This window comes from Sminthopsis crassicaudata, chromosome 2 (assembly GCF_048593235.1).
Source record: "Sminthopsis crassicaudata isolate SCR6 chromosome 2, ASM4859323v1, whole genome shotgun sequence".
NCBI classification, from domain to species: Eukaryota; Metazoa; Chordata; class Mammalia; order Dasyuromorphia; family Dasyuridae; genus Sminthopsis; species Sminthopsis crassicaudata.
This window is the reverse complement of record NC_133618.1, coordinates 312,140,066-312,160,254: the sequence shown is the minus strand read 5'-3', so window position 1 is coordinate 312,160,254 and position 20,189 is coordinate 312,140,066. Positions and strand designations below refer to the sequence as shown.

Sequence of the window (20,189 nt, the reverse complement as noted above, 5' to 3'; positions counted from 1 at the left end):
AGGTTGTTAGTCAGCAGTTTATTTATATAGCTTTGCACATGGATTCATTATGGTGTTGCCCCTATGTTTGATATTGTCATTAGGAGGCTTTTCCTTTGAAAAATTGTTTCCAGCGTAAAGCTTGCACATGTTTAATATTTCTTTCCCTCTCTCCCCAACTCCATCTTTTCATTTCCTTAAATTGTTTTCCCCTCCATCTTTTTTCTTTTCCTTTATCTTTTTCCTGCATCTTGTATTTTTTTTTTCTTCCTTTTTTGTTCTTTCCCTCCCTTTAGTTTCTGGTTACCATCAACAGGGAAGAGAGAGCGCAACCAGGTAAGTTGGCTCTTCTATCATCTTTATTTTCTCATTTGGTTTCCTTTTCTTTAGAAAGAAAAAAGCGTTGGCTTCTGATTTTCCCCACATTCCTGCCTGTTCACATGAGGTAAGGAAGTCATTATCCATACATTTAACTTTTATCGTCTAAGCATTCTGTTTTCATGGATATTTGACTCTTACTGAATTATATTATGTCTTAGAAGACAGCTATAGATTGCTGTGGTTAATTTCCTTTTCAGGGTTCAGTGTTGTGATGGTTATTTTTTAGTCACTGATTCTTTGTTTTGATGTCAGGTGGTAATTATTTAGTTTTGAAGTGGCAACAAGGATATCATAGAATGAACTGTTTGTAGATTTTTCCTGGGTGAGGTATTTCCATTCTTTAGTTCCATGAGTTTTTTCCCTCTTAATGATTAATTATAACAGAAAAAAAGAATATGTAATCATGGAAGCTGATCAATAAGACTTCATTTCTTTCATAATCTGTTGGATTTGAATGTCTTTTAGTGAAATTGCTACACTACCAATAGAATAATATTCTTATCTAGAAGCTGGAAAAAATTTTTTACTTTTTTAAAAGATATTTTTAGTCAGTTGGAGGTTTTTTTGGAAGGAATGATAAAGATGATTTTGAAAACTTGGACAAAGAAGGCAAAGCTATTTCAGGTTATTAAAAGTATTTAGCTTGTTTTGTGCTACGTATATACATACCTTATTTGGCATTTGTATAGCACCCTCTTTTTAAAAACCTTTTAGCTTTTATCCCAATGACCCTGTAAAGTGATCAGGATAGATAATAATAATTGTTATTGGCACATAGTACTCTCAAGGTTGCAGAATACTTTATATACTGCATTTGAATCTCTCAACAACCTTATGAAGAGGGCACTGTAGGTATTATTTTTTTATTGCTTATTACAGCTCATAAGTTGTAGAAGAAAGATTTGAATAATCTGGGTCTTCTTAGCTTTATACCTGCACTCTAAAACATTTCCATGTTAAAAGACACTAAAGGTCAAGATGTTAACGGCCCTGCCCCAAATCACTTTGTGAGAGGCAAAACATTTTCAAAACACTCATATTACAGAACTTTTATCGCCCATCAAAATGATTCTCTTAAGTTAGGAGAATAGGAAATAATACTTTGCTAGTCTACTTGAGAATGAATTTGAATGAAGTCTAATAGCAGTTTTACCTATTGAACTTCATTCAAATTCATTCTCAAGTTAATGGTACTTTTTGCAGAAAATGCAACACTATAATACATTAAAATATTTTTAGAGGATTAGCAGAATAAAGAAAATTCATTCTTTTGAGAGAACTGGAGTAGTCATGCTGTAATCATTGAGCCTCTGTACTTGTTTTTTGTGACAAAGTTTTGGGGTAGCATAAATGATCAAGATAGAGTAGTGAAAAGTATTCTGACAGTGTGTTTATTTTTCATGTGTAAGTTGTGTCTTTCAAGTGGGGCTTATTGAAATGACTTCCTTTTTGTTCTTTCAGTTCAATCCCCTTTCTCCCCTCTATTCTTTGGATGTTCTTGCTGATGCTTCCCACCGAAGATGCTTACCAGCACATTGTTCTGCAAGGTAATATTTCTAGTCTCTTTGAGGAGCTTCTCTAATTTCCTTCTAATCAATACCAATCAAAGCCTCATCTGCAAAGAATAATATTAATACTGCTTCTCCAGAGAGTGGTTCTCTTAAGAAAAGATCAGAAAACAAAATGAAGTTGGATAGTTAGTCTAAGGTTATAGTTATTCTAAAGTAAGCTCTTAATTCTGTGCACATTGACAAACTCAAAAATCTTATTAATCAATCTGTGTGTTTCCAACATATTTATTGTGCAAGTATTGTACATGCGTTTCTTTGCATAGCTAATTGATAGATGCCAATTAGTTAAGTATTGTTTGATCTAATGGCAAAAAGTCCATGTATTTACTCTTTTAATAATTTTCATATAGGGTTAACCGTAATGTTTGAAAAGATAAAGACTCTTCATAGGTACAGTCATTGTTACCACAAGAAGCGGTGACACTAATCAAACGGGCCTGTGATATACTGCAGAATAAGGTAGGGAAGTTGTGGAAAAAGTTTTTTGAAAGAAAAAAATTTATAAATAGTTATACAGAAAATACAGAAACTCTTTAGTTAGTATAACCACTTCTCTCTTAGCATATTCTTTGGATTTAAATCCTCAGTTTTAAAAGGCAATGTGAATGTAGTTCCCTAACTTTTGGTTGGGTCTTTTTTGGTTAGATGACTATTGTTTTCATTATATGTTAATTTAAGTAAATCTTTTTAGACAGATCCAGTGTACTGTATTGTGTCAAAAGTAAAGTGAAGTGACTGGTTTTGTCCACATCTTAGCTCTGTCAATAAGGTTATACAATGGTGAATTAATATCTGTGCTTTTATTGGTATTCCCTGTTTTCTTTAAAAAGCTGTGGTGCATAGCATTTATGTTTCTTATCTGTATATCTCATTAGTCATATCATTATCTTCTATTTCTTGCCTATCAGTATTAGTGGCTTAAGTGTTGGGAACATGGAAAAGTCTAGACTGTACTCGTGAGCACCCTAGATTATAGAGAAACACTATATATTGCTTCACATATTGTCATTGGCTGAACACTAAGGAGAGTGAATATAGATGATATCTCTATTTTTCTCTCCTAAATACCATTCTTTCTTTGTTAATCATTTGATAAGTACATATGGCCTCTGTGAAACTTTTAGAAAATGTGAATGATAAAACACTGAACCTTACAGGCCATCTTTTATTTTCCCAAAATAATGGATGGGCCTTCTCTCTGTAGAGCTTTTAAGGAGGGGGTCTCTAGCCAGCCATTGAAGGACTGTTCCCAATTGCACATGAGGCTAAATAGAAAGAATTCAGTATCAGCCCTTGAGATTGACTTCAGATATAGGTGGAAGAGGTTTTTTGGGGAGGTGGGGGAGGAGAATACATGCTTGGTACTAAGGAGAAGCTGGTCTTAGGAAAGAGCTTTCCTTTTTTTTTTTCTGTCTCATTTTGTATGTAGTGGGGAAAGATTTCATTCAAAGCATCTGGGCAGCATTGGGAATTTCACACCCATCATTAGAATGGTTTTTTTTGTGTGTGTGGTGACTGTGTTATCATTAGTGGTATAATTTTATTTTGCGAAGAGAGAAGTGTTTCCTGTTTTATCACAGCATTCCCTGAGGACAGTTGGTGTATTAATTTGCTGTATTGCCTCCTGGCTGTTCCCAGGCTGTTTTCCTCTTCATCTTGGAATTTTTAATGGCTCTGGTGCCTCTTGGGAGGAATGCAAGGAAGAGTACCTCAGGGAGTGCTTCCCTTTTTTCACTTGCCTATAATTACTCTCCTTTAAGAGCACAAAGAATTTGATAATCATGCTTAGGCTATGAAGGTTTTCTCCTTTCAGGCTTCTGAGCAGAGTCAGCTCCTGCATGGACAACTGTAATTCCAATTCCCGAAACATTTGACAACTGTAAAGGTTCTTCAGCATCTGCTTAATGGGATAGGCATCCTGTAGCTATACAGGTGCAGTGTAGCTTAAGAATCATTGATAGTCTGAGGATTTTTCAAATTATTCATGGAGTATAATATCAGTATTTTTTAAAGGATAATGATGCCTTATTTTTTTTTTTGCTTTGATGAGAGAGATTATTAATGAACATATCAACAAAAATTTTAAATTCACAGCCTTACCTCATAAAATAATTATAAAAAGCACAAGTGAAAATGGATTGGGAGAAGCTTTGGTCTGTGGTTTTTTGCTCTAATCTATAATTTAGTTTAAAAAAAAAGATGGGGAAAATGGCTTGATCACTTATCTCATATGGTGTTTCATTCTTTGTGATTTTGTGCTTCATGTCTTAATCAATGGAGGAAAAAATGATAGTATTAGTTGTGTACTTAGTATTTTTAGTTAGTAACAGTTCTTTATAGGAGGTAGTATGTTTCATATGGTAATTTTGGATTCTTGTTTCCTCTTGTTCTTTGAATTAAGTGCTTAATTTAAATTTTATTTAAAGCCTAAAGGAGGATGATTTCTTTCAGTTCAATTTGTTGTCTGTTTTTGATTGATTCCTTAACTTCTTAATTGCTTGTACCATTTTATAGTGGTGAGAGTGCTAGTAAATAGTGATCGAGGAAGCAGGTGATATTATCTGTGTTGATGATGTAACGATTAGTATTTTGAATTTAGAAGATCTCTATTAAATAGGGAATTTTTTTGATTGTTTATGTTGAAAAACAAAGCTGGGAAAAAAGAGTATTTAGATTAGTTGTTAAGAATATTGGCATTAGGGATTTCCTACTCTGTCTGGGAAAATAAAAAGTATGACCAATACTCACCTATATCTATGTTGAAGAAGAGATAATTTTTATATTTTGTTTTGTTTTGTGAATATAAAGTTTTATCCAGCTCGGTAACCCTTGATTATTTGGCTAAAAGTTTTATAGTAAAACTTTATTGATTCTTCCTTTAGTTTTAGCTCCCAAATCACAAAGGGCATTTGCAAGTTCTTAACTTATGTAGATAAAATTCTCCATTTCTAAAGTGGTTTGTTTGGTACTCCTCTCAAAGAAATCTGATGCTTCCAGTTTTCTTCAGACTGCTGGATCATACATACATTTAGAGCAGAAAAGGACATTGGATTATTATCTTGTCCGTTCCTTTCAGTTTAGAGATAAGGTACTTGAATCTCATTGAAATTAACTAACTTGTTCAAGGTATCAAGTAGCAGAGTTTTATCATGCTTCCTTCTTTAATTTTCCTCAATCCCAGACAGCTGCCAGACTTGCTAAACTCACACAGTACAAATTTGTTTTCTAGTTGATTTTTGAAGTGTTCTATATCTTCAGTGACTGCTTTGATTGACTTAACCCATTGGTTACCTAAGAAACCTGGTACCTTATGTACTTAGGAAACATATCTATTGCTTTTTTTTTTTTTTTTTTTAAGAGAATAACTTTATGAAGGGAGAGAAAAAATAGAATATCTTTGTGTCTTAGGGTTGGCATTTTTTCTTAATCATTGTTCATGCTTGGTCTTACTTTTCAGTGCTAAAAATACTGAAAGGTGATTTTAAAAAAAAATTGTATCCTTTTTATAAATAATTTTACTTAGTCTTTTTGGTAAAAACAATTATAATGCCATAAACATTCCCTCTTTTTAAATGTCTTTGTGCTTTGTGCTGAGTTGTGCACATTTACATACACATTATGTATGTATAATATAAATGAAAGATAGTTAAAGAGGTATAGGGCACTAGCTATTGGGAGGATCAGGAAAGAGTGGTATTTAAATTGCCTTGAAGGAAGTAAAGCAATCTCTAAAGTGGATTTGAGGAAGGAATACATTCTAGATCTTGGGGATAGCTTTCTGGGGCCTGGAAATGGTAGATATAGTATCCTTTGTGAAGAAGAGATAGGGCTAATTTGGCAGAATCATAGATTGTAGTCAGGAGGTTAATGTATGAAGAGCCAAGAGAGTTGGATGGAGCCAAGTTGATGAAAGGGGCTTTAAAAACTGAACAACAATAGAGTTTATACTTGATCCTAAAGTTAATGGGGAGCCCTTGGTGGTTTTTGAGTAGTGGAATGATACAAGTCAGATTTGTGCTTAAATAAAAGATGAATTGGAATTTGAAGAATTTTGAGGCCAGGCAATCAATTAGGAATCCATCTCTGAAGTCTTAAGATGCAAAGGAAGACTTGAAATAAAATGCTAGATGTATGAATAGAAGAAATCAGATTTGAGGATTTTGTGGAGATAGAAAGGATAGGAGGTGATCATGTGGTATATGGAATGAGGGAGAATAAAGAGTCATAAAGAATGTCATCATGGTTATGAATTTGGGAGACTGGAAGGATGGAGGTTCTCTTTTCAGAAATACAGAAGTTTAATAATAGAGCAGTAGGTTTTGATGGAAAGATAATGAAGTCTGTTTTTTGGTATATTGTATTAGAGAAATCTTTAGAATATCCAGTTTGAAATGTCCAAGAGGCAGCTGTTCATGTAGCATTGAAGTGTGAATCTGAATATATAGATTTGGAGTAAACACATGGGAACCAATGAGGTTACTGAGACAGAGGGTAGAGAGAGAAAATAGAAGAGTGCCCATGGAACCTTTGGTGCACATATAAATGTGGTAAGACACATGTATGATGTGGATGATGAGCTAGCAAAAAAAAAAAAAATTTAAGGAGATATGGAAGATAGGAAGAGAACCAGGAGAGAGAAACATTATAGAAATAAAGAAAAGACAGAACCGCAGAGTAAGGAGGTAGTGTAATAGTATAAAATGTGCAGAAATATGAAGTAATGAGGAGTGAGAAAAGATCATGAAATTATTGGCATTTAAGAGAGAGTTTAATTTTGTAGAGAGAAGTTTCAATTGAGTAATCAGTTATATGGATATATTGTAAAAGATTGAGGAGAGTGAATAATAGGAAATAAAGAGGAAAAAACCTCCAATTTTTACTGGATTCTACCATCTCCCTCAAGATAATCATTATCATCACATATTTTTAGTGATTTGTTTATAGATATATTTATTATCCAAAATGTTATTAGTAAGCTTTCATTCAGTACTATATCTTTTACTTGTGATCTTGTGTTAATTACTATTTTTATTGTGTTGTGGTATAAATAAGCATTTCTGCCTTTTTATATTTATTTTAACTTTTGTTTCCAGTAAATGATCTCTTTGGTAAAGGTACTATGTGATGTTGAGAAATGTCTGTTTTTTCACGATCCCATATGAAAGATTTTGTAAGTCTTTTACCTCTAAATCCTCTAATAGTTTGTTTAGTTCTGTTTGTTCATTTTTTTTTTTGTCTGTTAGATTTATTATAATTTGTTACATTCCATTTTGGAATTTTTTGGCCAAGAACTCTTTCCTTTCTCCATAGATCAGATTAGGTGATTTCTTCTTTGCTCTGTTAATAATTTGCTTATGTCACCCTTTACGTCTAATTTATTTACCCATTTGAGTTGACTAGTTTTCCCAACAGCTTTCTCAATAGCTGGGATCTTTTGGTTTATTAGAGACCAAGTTTGATGCTGGTGCTGTTCAGTTTTTCAGTCATATATGACTCTTTGTGACCCCAGGGACTGTAGCATGGCAGGTCCTTCTATCCTCTACTGTCTCAAGTCTTTTCAAGCTCATGCTCATTGCTTCCATGATACTATCTGTCCATCTCAACCTTTGCTGTTTTTTTTTTTTTTGCCTTTAATTTTCCCCAACACCAGGATATTTTCCAATGAGTTCTGTCTTCTTATGTGGCAGAGTATTTAAGATTTAGTTTCAGTTTTTGTTCTTCTAAGGAATAGTCTGAATTAATTTCTTTAAGCATTGACTGATTTGATCTTGCTGTGCAATTGGTGGTGCTCAGGGTCCATATATCTCACAGCCTTATATCATTACTGGAAAAGTAGAACTTTGAGTATGGACCTTTGTGGGCAAGATGTTGTGTATGCTTTTCAGTATGCTGTCCATGTTTTCCATTTTGTAATTTCATGGCTGAAGTTGCCATCTACAGTGATCTTTGAGCCACGAATATATCCGACACTGCTTTCATTTCTTCTTTTCTGTTTGCCAAGAAGTGATGGAACCAGTTGCCACGATCTTAGTTATTTTTTTAAGTTAAACTTCAAAGTGGTTTTTAAACCCTCATCTTTCAGGAAACATTATTTAATTTTTTTTTCAAGAGGTTTCTTAATCCTTAATTCTTCTTCACTTTTTGCTATTGGAATATTATCTGTGTATCTGGCTTTATGGCTATCTTTCCTTAATCTTAGCTTTTGATTCAGCCAGCCTAGCATTTTGCATTATATTTTCTGCTTATAAGTTAGTAAGTAAGGTGACAGTATACCCTTGTCATAGTCCTTTCTCAATCTTAAACCAATCAGTTGTCCCATGTTTGGTTCTTACTGTGGCCTTTTGGTCCACATACAGTTTCCTCCGTATTTTGTTGTGATCCATGTAGATATAAGGTCTCTGCTCAGATGCTTCAGTATGTTGTAAATCTAATCTGTTCCATTTATCAATGGTTCTTCCCCTCCCCCCATCCCAGTATCAGATTGTTTTCATGATTGCAACTTTGTAGCCTAGTTTAAGATCTGGTGCTTTTTACAAATTTTTTTTCCCATTGATTTCCTTGATATTATTAAATTTTTGTTTCTTTAGTGAACTTTATTATTTTTTCTAGCTTTGTAAAGTAATTCTTTGATAGTTTGAGATAACATTGATTTTGTGTTTTTGTGTACATACACTTCTTTGAATTTACATTGTTTTAATCATTGTGTATATTGTTTTGTTGGCTTACCTTGCTTCACTGTGTCAGTTCTTGTACAATCTTTTTCTGTATTCTTCATATAGGTTATTTCTTATAACACTTTAATATTCAATTACAGTCACCTACTCCAAATTGTTTATCTATTCCCCAATTAATGGAGCTTTATTTTCAATTCTTTGCTATCATAAAAAATACTGCCATAAATATTTTCATATATATATATAGTGGAACTTTCTTTTTTATCAGTGACTTCTTTTGGTTACAAACATAGTAAATGGAGTCTGGTTCAAAGGATATGAACATTTTGGTCATTTTATTTACATGTTACTAAATTGCTTTCCAAATGGTCATACCATTTAATAGCTCCACCAACAATGTAATAGGGTGTCTCTTATGCTATAACATCTCCAAAAAAATTGACTACAGACGGCTACTGCTTTATGTAAATGGATCAGCTACAGATCTCTGTGTGTTTTACATATTGTGAATTTGCTTGTGGACATGGGGAAGTGAGGAAGGGGAGTTGGAACATAGTTCCAACTATGTTCAAGGAACATAGTTCAAAGACATGTTGGGGCTGGAGATGAGAAGTGAGAATAGGAGAAAGAATACACAGGAGTCAGGGGCAGCTGTGTGGGGCAGGCCTGGAACTGAGAGAAAGAGCATGTGAGGACAAACATGGGGGATGGACACAGAACACAGAGATGATTTAGAGAAACATAGGGGTTGGGGACAAAGAAGCAGTTGTTGAGTGTGGACTAGGCATCAGTTGTAGTCTCTGTGTCTATTCTGCTTTTACTTGGAGGCTTTGGTGGGAGGCCACAGAGTGCTAAGCCAAGGGGAAGGAATAAAAGGAGAGGGAGCACAGTACTGTACAGTATAGTTAACAGATTTTTTTTTTTTTTTGGAATGCAGATTTCTTTGAGAATTCTTTATATAAAGTTGAATTTGCATAATTCTTATAATATGTATGTATTGTATGTATGTATGTATATATATATAGTATGTATTATATATATATATATAGTATGTGTGTGTATATATATGTGTGTGTATGTGTATATATATAGTGAGAACTGTCGTATTGTCATTTTTTGCAACACTTGCCAATTTGAAAAATATAAAAATATAAGATAAAACCTCAAGGTTATATTGATTTGAATTTCTCTTATTATTAGTGACTTGAAACATTTTTCATATGAATCCTGGGTACTTTACAATTCTTCTTTTGAGAAATGTTTGTTCACATCTTTTGACCACATATCTATTAAAAAAAAAAGTCACAAAAAGCACCTAAAACCAAAAGGAAGCATCATATGCAATGAGAATGTATTAGAACCTCTTTAAACAAATAAAGGAGTAAAGCAAGGAGGTCCATTGTCCCACTGTTATTTGATATTGTTCTAGAAATGTTTAGCAATAGCAAATAGGACGAGAGAAAAAAATTAAAGGTATAAAGATAGGTAGAGAGGGGATAGAATTATCCCTATTTGTTGATGAAAGGTTATATTTCATTAGGGAATTAGCAAAGATATTAATTGAAACAATAGCTTCATCATAGTTGAAAGCTACAAAATAAAACCTCACAAATCAACTATTTCCATATAATAATAATAACAATAATAATAATATATAATAATAACAAAGATGCAATAATAGAAAGGGGAATCCCATTCCAAATAACTCCAAAAGACAAAATATTTAAAGCCCAACCTACTAAAGCATGCAAAAGAGTTATTTAGATTCAGTTAAAAAGTTTGTTTAATCTTTTTATAGTTATGGCCAACTCTTTGTGATCCCTTTTGGGGTTTTCTTGGGCAAAAAATATTGCAGTGTTTTGCCATTTCCTTCTAATTTTACAGATGAGGAAACTGAGGCAAGCAAGGTGTGAAGTGACTTGCTTGGGGTCACAAAGTGAAGTGTCTGAGGCTGGATTTGAATTCAGGAAGATGAGTCTTCCTGACTCAAGCCTGGCATTCTATTCACTGAGCCATCTGGCTGCCATTAAAGCATTCCTTTAAAAAATAGCCTGTGGAATATTCATTGTCATGACTGGGCTGTGCTCACATAATAAAAATGATCAAAGTTAATTTATACTTTTAATATCATGCTAATCAAATTACTAAGGAATTGCTGTCTAGAACTCGATAAAATAAACAAAATTCATTTGGAAAAAACAAAATCTGGGAATATCAAAGGAAGTGATTAAAAGAGAGAATAGTTTTTCCATACTTCATTGTTATAAAGGATCAAGTCTAATCTCTTGTAACGTGTTTCTTTGTTACTGCCTTTATGAATATAAATATAAATATCACCTCACTTCTTTTCTGTTATGACTTAACAGCATCAATTCATAAAGGGGTCATTCTTAAACAAAAATATTACTGTATAATAGAAGTCACCCTAGGTCTCAGATCATATGAGTCAGTCTCACTCCTTGCCCTCACTATGATCAGTTTCCTTTCTCAAAGGCCATGCTATTATAATTTTAGTTATTTAAAACCATCACACCACACCCTATTCTATATGCCATTTTCTCCTAGTATCTTGCATATTCCTACTCCTATTCCTACTGCCCATGAAAATTCTATAGACTCCAAGATGATTGCTTCTTACTGCATACAATAAACTTCCAAAACTAAACCCGTAGGAAGTCTCCCTCTTTTCCTCCTGATAAATATTTAATTTCCTTGGGAGAGAAGTGTTCCCCAGTGCCACACCCTTTCTAGTTCCCAGTTGCAATCCATCACCTCTGCTTCTTCTCCTAGTCACTCACAGCACCCATTTTATTGAGAGACTATAGGAATCACTATTTCTTCACTGTTTTCTCATGGACTTAAGAGTATACTGCTCATTCCTCTCCATCCCCCACTTTTCCTTTCTTCATTTTTACAATGTCCTACTGCAGCTGTGTGTCCCACAAAAGACATCAATTCACCTTTAATGAGAAGGGGCAGCTGTCATGGGATTTAGTGCTTGGATGTTTATCTTTTTTTCTGATATTTTAAATTCTATTTAAATCTTCATTATGTCCTTTTTTCATTTTCATCTTTTGATGATCTCCCCTCTTTCTTTTACTCTGTTATTGTTCCTTCCCAAAATCTGTAAATATGAGATTTCATTACTTGTTCTTTCCATGATAGCATTATTTACCTTTTTGAATATTTCAATTGCTTGAGATCTATGATTAAGCCCAGATTTCCAGGGTTGTCATGTTATTTGGTGCATTCACTTTTGGAGTATATGATTCCATTTTATTATACAATTTTTATGTGGTTATGGAATCGATCTTGTATTATTTGAATTTCCTTTCTTTCAGTTAAGTCTCTTTGTTGCTTGCAAAGTTTGGTGTGATTATCATTGATGTTATTAATTTTAACCACTGTGTTTTTTTAGAATTTGAGCTACAAGGCTTTCCCCCCCTCATTGTTACCTGATATATCTCAGCGATTTGTGTCTGCAAGTTCTGGATGGTTTTCTTGTACTAGGTCCTGTATTATAGTACTGTCATGTTGTTCTGGGAGAACTATAATCCTTTAATTATCTTTGTTCATTTTGTTTTCAAGGTCAGTTACTTTGACTTGTATAGAATTTATATGGTATTCTTTTAATATTAATGTTTATTTTTTTTTCTTCTCAAATTTTCCTTTACTTTTAATATTTTTATGTTCCAACTCTGTTAATCTTTCATTTCGCTAGGGAGATTCTTTATCTGGGTACATTTTTCCTAATCTGTTAATTGTATTTTTAAATTCTCCAACAAAAGTTCCAATTTCTTATCCATATTTGTTTTTCATTTCTTCTTTTGTAGATTTTATTTCCCCTTTGAACCATTCTGAATTTGTTCATGTTTTAGAGTCTGCAGGAGTCTTCTCTCCTTCATATAATAATATTAGTTGAGATTTTTATATTCTTTCATATTTTGCTCATTCTTCCTTACGGTTTTAGGATCTGCTCTGTTTTGCTTATATGCTAGCATTTTCTCTTGAAATGTTTGATATTTCAGCCTTTTTTCTTCTTTTTTTTCTTTTGTCATTTTCTGATTCCTCTCTCCCTATTAAGTAGACTTCACAAGGATGGTCTTCAGGTTTACCTCATTCTTTTTGTGTTAGGGAATGTGGAGATTGCCAACTTGTGTCCTTGCCTTGAGTAACCCCTGGGGCAGCTTCAGGAATCCCAGTCCATTATTTACTTGTGATCTTGTCAAAGATGTGTGAAGGCTGGTGGAGAAGAGTGCTGAATGAGCTTTCTTGCATATAAAATTTTCCTTGTGTTAGGTAATTTATATAGGATTTCTCCTTGTTAGGGATTCTTTTCTACAATAGCCTTTTCACAGGTTTTCCTTGTTATTTTGTCTTTCTTTTGTGTACAGCCAGTAAAATAGCCTTCCTTATACACAGACCTGATCATGTCACTATAAAATTCATAATTAAATGTAATTTTATGCTTAGAAAATTATTCCTTTAAACAATCTGATATGATGTAGAATAGTGTGAGTACTATTATCTCTAACTTGTAGATGAGGAATTGATGCTAAATGGAATGGATCATACTCAGTGTCACCACTAATCAGTGTCAAAGTTCTTTGCAACGAGATCTAGTATTCTTTCTATTGTATTTTCTCTCCAAGGCCTCCTTTGCTTAAAAAAAAAAAAAAATCTCATGTTGCTCCCTTTTGAAACTTACCAGTTTCAGATTTCTTTTTCAGCCTTATCTCATTCTCTTCCCATCCATGTATTTTTTTATTTCAGCCAAATTAGACTACTTAACTTACTATACTTTGAACATGCCTTTTGCTGTACATAATTTCTTCTACCCTGTCAGCAAATGAGATATATATGATTATATATATAAAGCACCTCATAGACCTTAAAGCACCATATAAATTCCAGCTGTTGTTGTTATTACTTTTCTGTAGTCCTTATTTTGCCTGTTAAATTCCTCTTTGCTCTTCAAAACAGCTAAAATGACACTTCCTCTAAGAATATTTCCCTGATATCTACTGCCTCTTCTTTTTTTTGAAATCATTATAGTTTGTACTTCTTAAATATACTATACATTTATCATTTTATAATAGATAATTATATATGTATAGCTATATCTCCCTTCTCTCTAAACTATAAGCTTCATGACACTTAGCTAGCTGTATGATCCTGGGCAAGTCACTTACCTCTGTTAGCCTCAGTTTTGTCATCTATAAAAGTAGCTAGAGAAGGAAAAAGATACTCTATTGTCTTTGCAAAAAAAAAAAAAAATCCCCAAAAGGGACACAAAGAGTTGGACATGACTTTAAAAAAAACGCCATCATTCCATATTTCCTAGATTTGAAGATATTCAGATTCTATTGATAACGTGAATCAAATTCATGACATGCGATGATCTGAACTTGATGACTACTAACATGAAAACACTTGCAGAAAAATCTCTCCTTTTAGGAGTAAATGAATTGTAGTGATTTTAGTCAGTGACCTTTGTGGGTCAAATTTGAGTAAAACTAGTGGAAACTTCTTACTATTAAGATTTTTTTTTCATCACTGCAATCCATTGTGGTTTCTTTTCTAATTGTTAAAAGTTTTTTCTTTTTTTTCTTGTTCCTAGTGTCTTAGGCCCAGATCCTTCCATAGTACATGTTAATAAGAACTTGATGCTACTATGTTTGTTACTTTGTACTAAAATAAATGTTAATTGATGTTGAAAATAAATCAGTAAAGAAAACGGTATATTGTGGTTCTCAGAAACATCAAGTTCGTTCATAATAGTGGCCATAAATATAGATCTTTTAGAATGGGTACATTAAACTCCTTTTCAATTTTTATGCAAAATATGAATCCTTTTAATGAAGTTTTCCAAAATGAATGGCCTTAAAAACAATGGCAATTCAGTGCTACAGGTAACTTGGCATAGTGAATATAAGCTGCTTTTTATAATTAGAGGTGACTAAAATATTGCTTGGTGACTAAAAAATAGTCATTTCAGTTACTTTTTGCTGGCATTGGTACTATAAATAATCATGTTTTTCCAAAATATTTTTTCCAAAAGTACATACCTGCCCTCCCAGAGACAGCCATCTAGTCTTAGTCATCATTATAGCCTACTTTGCTAAACAATAGTGAAATTTTAATAGCGCATCTAATTCTTCGGCTTCTTGGAGTTGAATATAAGATATAAATATTGTATGCACACACGCACATGTATATGAGAGTACGTTTTCAGTGAATTGTTAATAATCTGAAACATTGCCTTATGATTTGTTTATTGGTCTTTGTGTAAAGTTATTTGAAATGAGGAACTTTATTCATTGCTTTTGTAACCTAATTTTGCTTTGCAAATTATTTGGCTAAATGGTTTCTTCCAGAGAGGAATCCATGTGTCTGTTCAGCTATGAAATAAGCAGTTGGCAGGATCTATAGGAGATTTTCCCCAAATTTCATCAATTTCCTTTCTATCTCTTCCCCTCTAAAAGTGATATCTGCCTTACATTTTTTTAGGACAGCTTGTCTGGACTTAGCCCTGTATTCCTATCATACTGATCTTTTTTCATACTTGTTTGCATGTATGTCACATCCTTCTTATTATATGGTAAAAAGCATCTTGAGTTCAGGGAGTATGGCTAACCCCGCCCAAAAAAACCAAACCAAAACAAAACACTTTATCCCCAGTGCTTTGCCTATGTAAGTGTTTAATACACATATATGGAAGGATCTGGGCCTAAGACACTAGGAGCAAGGAAAAAACAGAAAAACTTGTAACAATTAGAAAGAAACCACAATAGATTGTAGTGATTAAAAAAATATTTTGAGTTGAATTAAATTGAATTCTTCACTCACTAAGAGTAGAAGCTGAAACAGAGATTAGGTGGCATGGTGGAAAGAACACTAACTTAAAATGAATTAAAGGGACCTGAATTCAAATGTCACTTCTAGCACTATGTGACTCATATAAGTCTTTTTTAATCCCATTGGACCTCACTTATCTACAAAATGGACTAGATGTCCTTGATATTCTTCCAATTCTAGCTCTATGATCTTGTGTTTCTAAAATGCAAAGAAAATTAAGTAAAAACTAAAGGGCCAATATATCTCATTTTGGAATAGTTTCCAAATTCATTTCCATCATGAGGACCTATTTTAAAAGATCTTCATCTTTATTCCTTTGATTTGCTTTAGGATTCAAAAATTATTCTGGGACAAATGCATTTCTAGATTATTTAGTATTATTTAATGCCACAATTACATTTATGATAAATGGGAAGAATCTTGGTTTGATGGAAGGAGTCAAGCTCTAGTTCTGACATTTAACTTGTGGGGTTAAGAGACAACAACTCTGAGCCTCATGTCTCCTACAAAATAAGGATAGTAATATTTGGACTTATTCTCAAAGAATGTTATGGGAATGCATTTTGTAAAATTTAGTGATATGTCATTGTGAATTTTTATGTTAATCATCTCCTAATGCCTAGTACCATGTCTCACACTTAAATGGCAATTGAATAAATTAGTTGTACTCTAGATTGAATTGAGAACTTTTTAATGACTAATATTGAGTCATTGATGTCATCAATGAGATAAGGCTATTATCTTTAAAAGAGTTTAAAGTTTGAGGATTATTTTAGCTTAAAATACATATTTTTGTCAATTCATAGTACTCAAGCTTTATTTTCTTTCCATGTTTCCCTCTTTCATTATTTTTATTCCTCTATTGTTTTTTCTATATACTTATATCATTATATTATTTATAGAGGTATATTTTTATACACATATATAGTGAATTCTTATTTTTAAATGTATATGGCATCTTTACGTAACATAAAGTCTTTTAAGACAGAAGAATAATCACATTGTGGAGAAAAACTTTGAATACAAAAATTCTTTGCTTAACAATATTATTAAGCAGGTAAAATTTACAAATCCCTTTTATCTTTCCTTCTTAGCTCCCAAATCTTTTCCTTACCTACCACTCTTATTACTGACTTACCATAACTTTTAAATATCAAGTACTAGATTTCAACCTATAAACTTTAGTCACCATAAGTATTTGAACATAAGAGTAATTTACCAACTAACAAACAGGTACTGAATCTGGAATTGGATAAGTCTCAGAAATTCACAAGGTTCACAGTCTTGATGATTTCTTCTAAGGGATGGAATATTGTTAATACTGGCAGTGTAAATTGTTGAATAATCTTTCTAGGAATTTCTTTGCCTGCTATTAGCTTCTTATTCCTGGATAGGAGCCAAAGAATAAGAGAATCAGGGAAAAGCCCCAGGAGAGATGGAAAAATTCAAGCACTTTTCTCAGCCCTTTTTGATAATTTACTTTCTGACAACCCTTTTTTATATCTTCAGTGTCTTATTTTGCCTCAAAAACTAACAGTGAGACTGTTTGAGTGACAGTTTGAATCTATTTGAGCCAATTTTTCATCATAATAGTAGTTCTTGCAAAATAATAGTTGAGTTAATTTTGCACTTTTTTACACCTCTCCCCATCCACCTTCCACTCCCAATTTTCTCTTTGTTCAGAGTAACCAGATATATTTATGGTTCAACAGATTGGTCTCACTAACTAACTCTTAACAGCAGTAGCCTGGTCAGGAATATCGGAAAAGGGTTTGGAAAAAATGAAGATTATTACTTTTTTTTTTGTTTTACCCATTCCTTAATTTTTTCTGGTTGTAATTAGTTGCTTGGGAATATTATTTAAGTAAAATATTAAATATTTCACTAGTGAAAGGATTTTTTTTTGTAGAGAAACATATAATCCCATCAACAAGCAAAGATTTGCCAGCTGACAAAGAAGACATTCTAGGGATATTAGAACTTAGCGACTGCTGCTATCTATCTAATCTTTGAAAGAACTCAGCTTAGTTTTGCTGAAGGAGAGCTACTCCTTAAAAAGTAGAACTGGCCAAAAGAACTGTATACTATACAATATGTAGTATCTTGTTGGTGATAAGATTTCCGTTATCCTGGAATGTATATACGCCAGAGAGTTTTAAAAAATAAAGGCAGAAAGAAAAATGGCTATCCCATAGCTAATGATAATTAATTGCAAGAGTAACTAGCAAGATTTACATGAGGCTTTTGATTTTAGAACTCAAAATGGGAATACTTACATTAACCTGCTTAGAATATCTGGTCTGTGGTCATGATAACTGTCCAATATGCTCAGAATGCAGCCTGGCTTTGACACTAGAAGAGGAGATAAAAGTGATTATGAAACAGGAAGTTCTTCAGGTTGTTAGAGGAAATACAATGTCACTTCACAAAAGTCTTTACATTAAAATAAGGAAGAAAAAGGATTTGAAGAAGCAGAAGGGAATATTGACCTCTGTCCAGATTTGAGAGTAAAATAATATAATGCAGAGAAGGGTAGAATAAGGACAAAATAGTAGATATAAGACTGCAGAGATAGTACTATCATTAAAATGAATAGTGATGCAGACTTATAACTGCTGTCAAATAACATCATCCTAGGAATTTGGGACAGGGAGAGAATTAGGGTAATTTGTAGTGTAGAGAGCAAATTTTAAAGGTTTCAGAGAAATTCTTTAGGAGTTCATGGAATGACATTTTATTTTTGGAAATTAGCTGAGGAGAACTAGGGAGTTTTTTTCTTTTTAAAAAAATTAATATTTTATTTTTCCCAATTACAATTAAAAATAATTTTTAATTAACATTAACAAAAATGTTTGTTGAGTTCTAAATGCTCTCTTACCTTCCCTCTCTACCTCAATTCTCATCCCCTATTGAGAAGGCAAGCAGTTATATGTATAGGTTATACATGTGCAGTCATGCAAAACATTTCCATGTTAGTCATGTTGTGAAAGAAAATACAGAAAAATTCCAAGAAAAATAAAAGAAAATCTACATTCAGACACTACTAGTTCATTCTTTGGAGGTGGGTAGCATTTATCATTATAATTCCTTCATAATTTACTTGGATCATTGTGTTGCTGAGAATAGCTAAATTGTTCACAATTGGTGGTCATATAATAATATTGCTCCTAGTGGATACAATGTTGTTCTGATTCTGCTCATTTCAGTTTTCATTAAAAGTCTTTCCAGGTTTCTCTGAAAACATCCTGCTTGTCATTTCTTATAGCACATAGTATTCCTTTACAATTATATACTGCAGTTTGTTTAGTCATTCCCCAATTGATGAATGTCCTTTCCATTTCCATTTCTTTGCTACTACTAAAAGAGAGCTATGAATATTTTTGTGAATAGGTCCTTTTCCTTTTTGTTTTCTATATCTTTTATATCTTTGAGATATAAACTCATTAGTAATATTGATTGGTTAAATGGTATACATAATTTTATAGATCTTTTACCATATTTCAAATTGTTCTCCAGAATAATTGAGAATAGTATACTATTTCACCAAGTGCATTAGTGTCTCCCCAGTTCTTTAATGTAGGTACTGCTAGATTTTGTACTATCCTAACTGTGGCTCCACAATATTTCATTTTCTTTTTAGCTGCTTGTTATATTTTCTCCTTGATGTGGATGCTGTGGAATTTGGTTGTAGTATTCCTGGGAATTTTTATTTGTAATCTCAAGAGGTGATTGACAAACTCTTTCAATTTCTATTTTGCTCTCTGGTTCTAGAATATCAGAGCAGTTTTCTTTGACAATTTCTTGAAAGATGAAATCTAGACTTTTTTTTATTATGGCTTTTAGGTAGTCCACTAATTTTAAAATTAATCCTCTTGGATCTATTTTTCAGGTCAGTTGTTTTTCTAATGAGATATTTCATATTGTCTTCTATTTTTTTATTTATTTGATTTTGTTTTATTGTTTCTTGAAGTCTTATAAAATCATTAGTTTTCACTTGCCCAATTTTAAGTTTTAAGGAATTATTTTCTTTAGTGATCTTTTGAGTCTTTTTTTCCATTTAGTCAATTCTGCTTTTTTCTTCACTGAATTTTTTTTTTTTTTTTTTGCTTATCATTTGGCTTATTCTGTTTTTAAGGTGTTATTTTTTCAGTATTTTTTGTGCCTCCTTTATCAAGCTGTTGACTCATTTTTCATGATTTTCTTGCATCACTCTCATTTCTCTTTTCCAATTTTTCTTCCGCTTCTTTTAGTTGATTTTAAAAATCCTTAAAAGTTCTTTCATTCATACTTTCAGGCTTTTGTTGTAGCAGTTTTGATTTTGCTGTCTTCTGAGTTTGATCTTCCCTGTCACCAGTTAACTTTCTGCAGTCAGATTCTTTTACTTCTCTTTGCTCATTTCCCCAGCCCATTTCTTGACTTTTAATTCTATGCGGCTCTGGCTGGAGTGAAGGGTATCCTGTCCCAGATTTCAGGTTTTTTTGTGCAGCTGTTTCAGAGATAATTCTAAGGGTCTGTATGTTTTTAGTTCTTCCAAGGGATTATGATCAAGGAAGAATTGTGTTTATTACTTCCTTGGCCTGTGCTTTGGACTGTGAGCAATCACAAGTACTCTTTTCCTCCCTAGAATTGTGAGGAAGGTCTTAGCTCCTTTTTGGGTACAAGCTCTGGTATGCTAGTATTCTTCCTTGTTCTGAGACTGAGACCCAGTACTGTGAATCAAATCCAA

General features: G+C 32.8%; 1 protein-coding gene across 13 annotated transcripts in view; it reads left to right on the top strand.

Annotated features, from left to right (window-relative positions):
- Positions 1 to 20,189, top strand: part of GPATCH2L (G-patch domain containing 2 like) — a 56,458-nt gene that overhangs the window by 24,558 nt on the left and 11,711 nt on the right. For 9 of the 13 annotated variants that reach the window (XR_012486462.1, XR_012486461.1, XR_012486460.1 and 6 more), the window contains 2 exons: positions 370 to 424; positions 1,822 to 1,907. The exons of 3 other annotated variants lie outside the window; for them this stretch is intronic. Coding sequence is in view for 4 of the 10 variants with exons in the window: in XM_074289944.1 (XP_074146045.1) it covers positions 370 to 424; positions 1,822 to 1,907 (141 nt within the window). In the remaining 6 variants the exon portion in view is untranslated. Of the gene's footprint in view, positions 1 to 275; positions 316 to 369; positions 425 to 1,821; positions 1,908 to 20,189 lie in introns of all 13 variants that reach the window. One more of the 13 variants, XM_074289945.1, reaches the window with a different exon arrangement.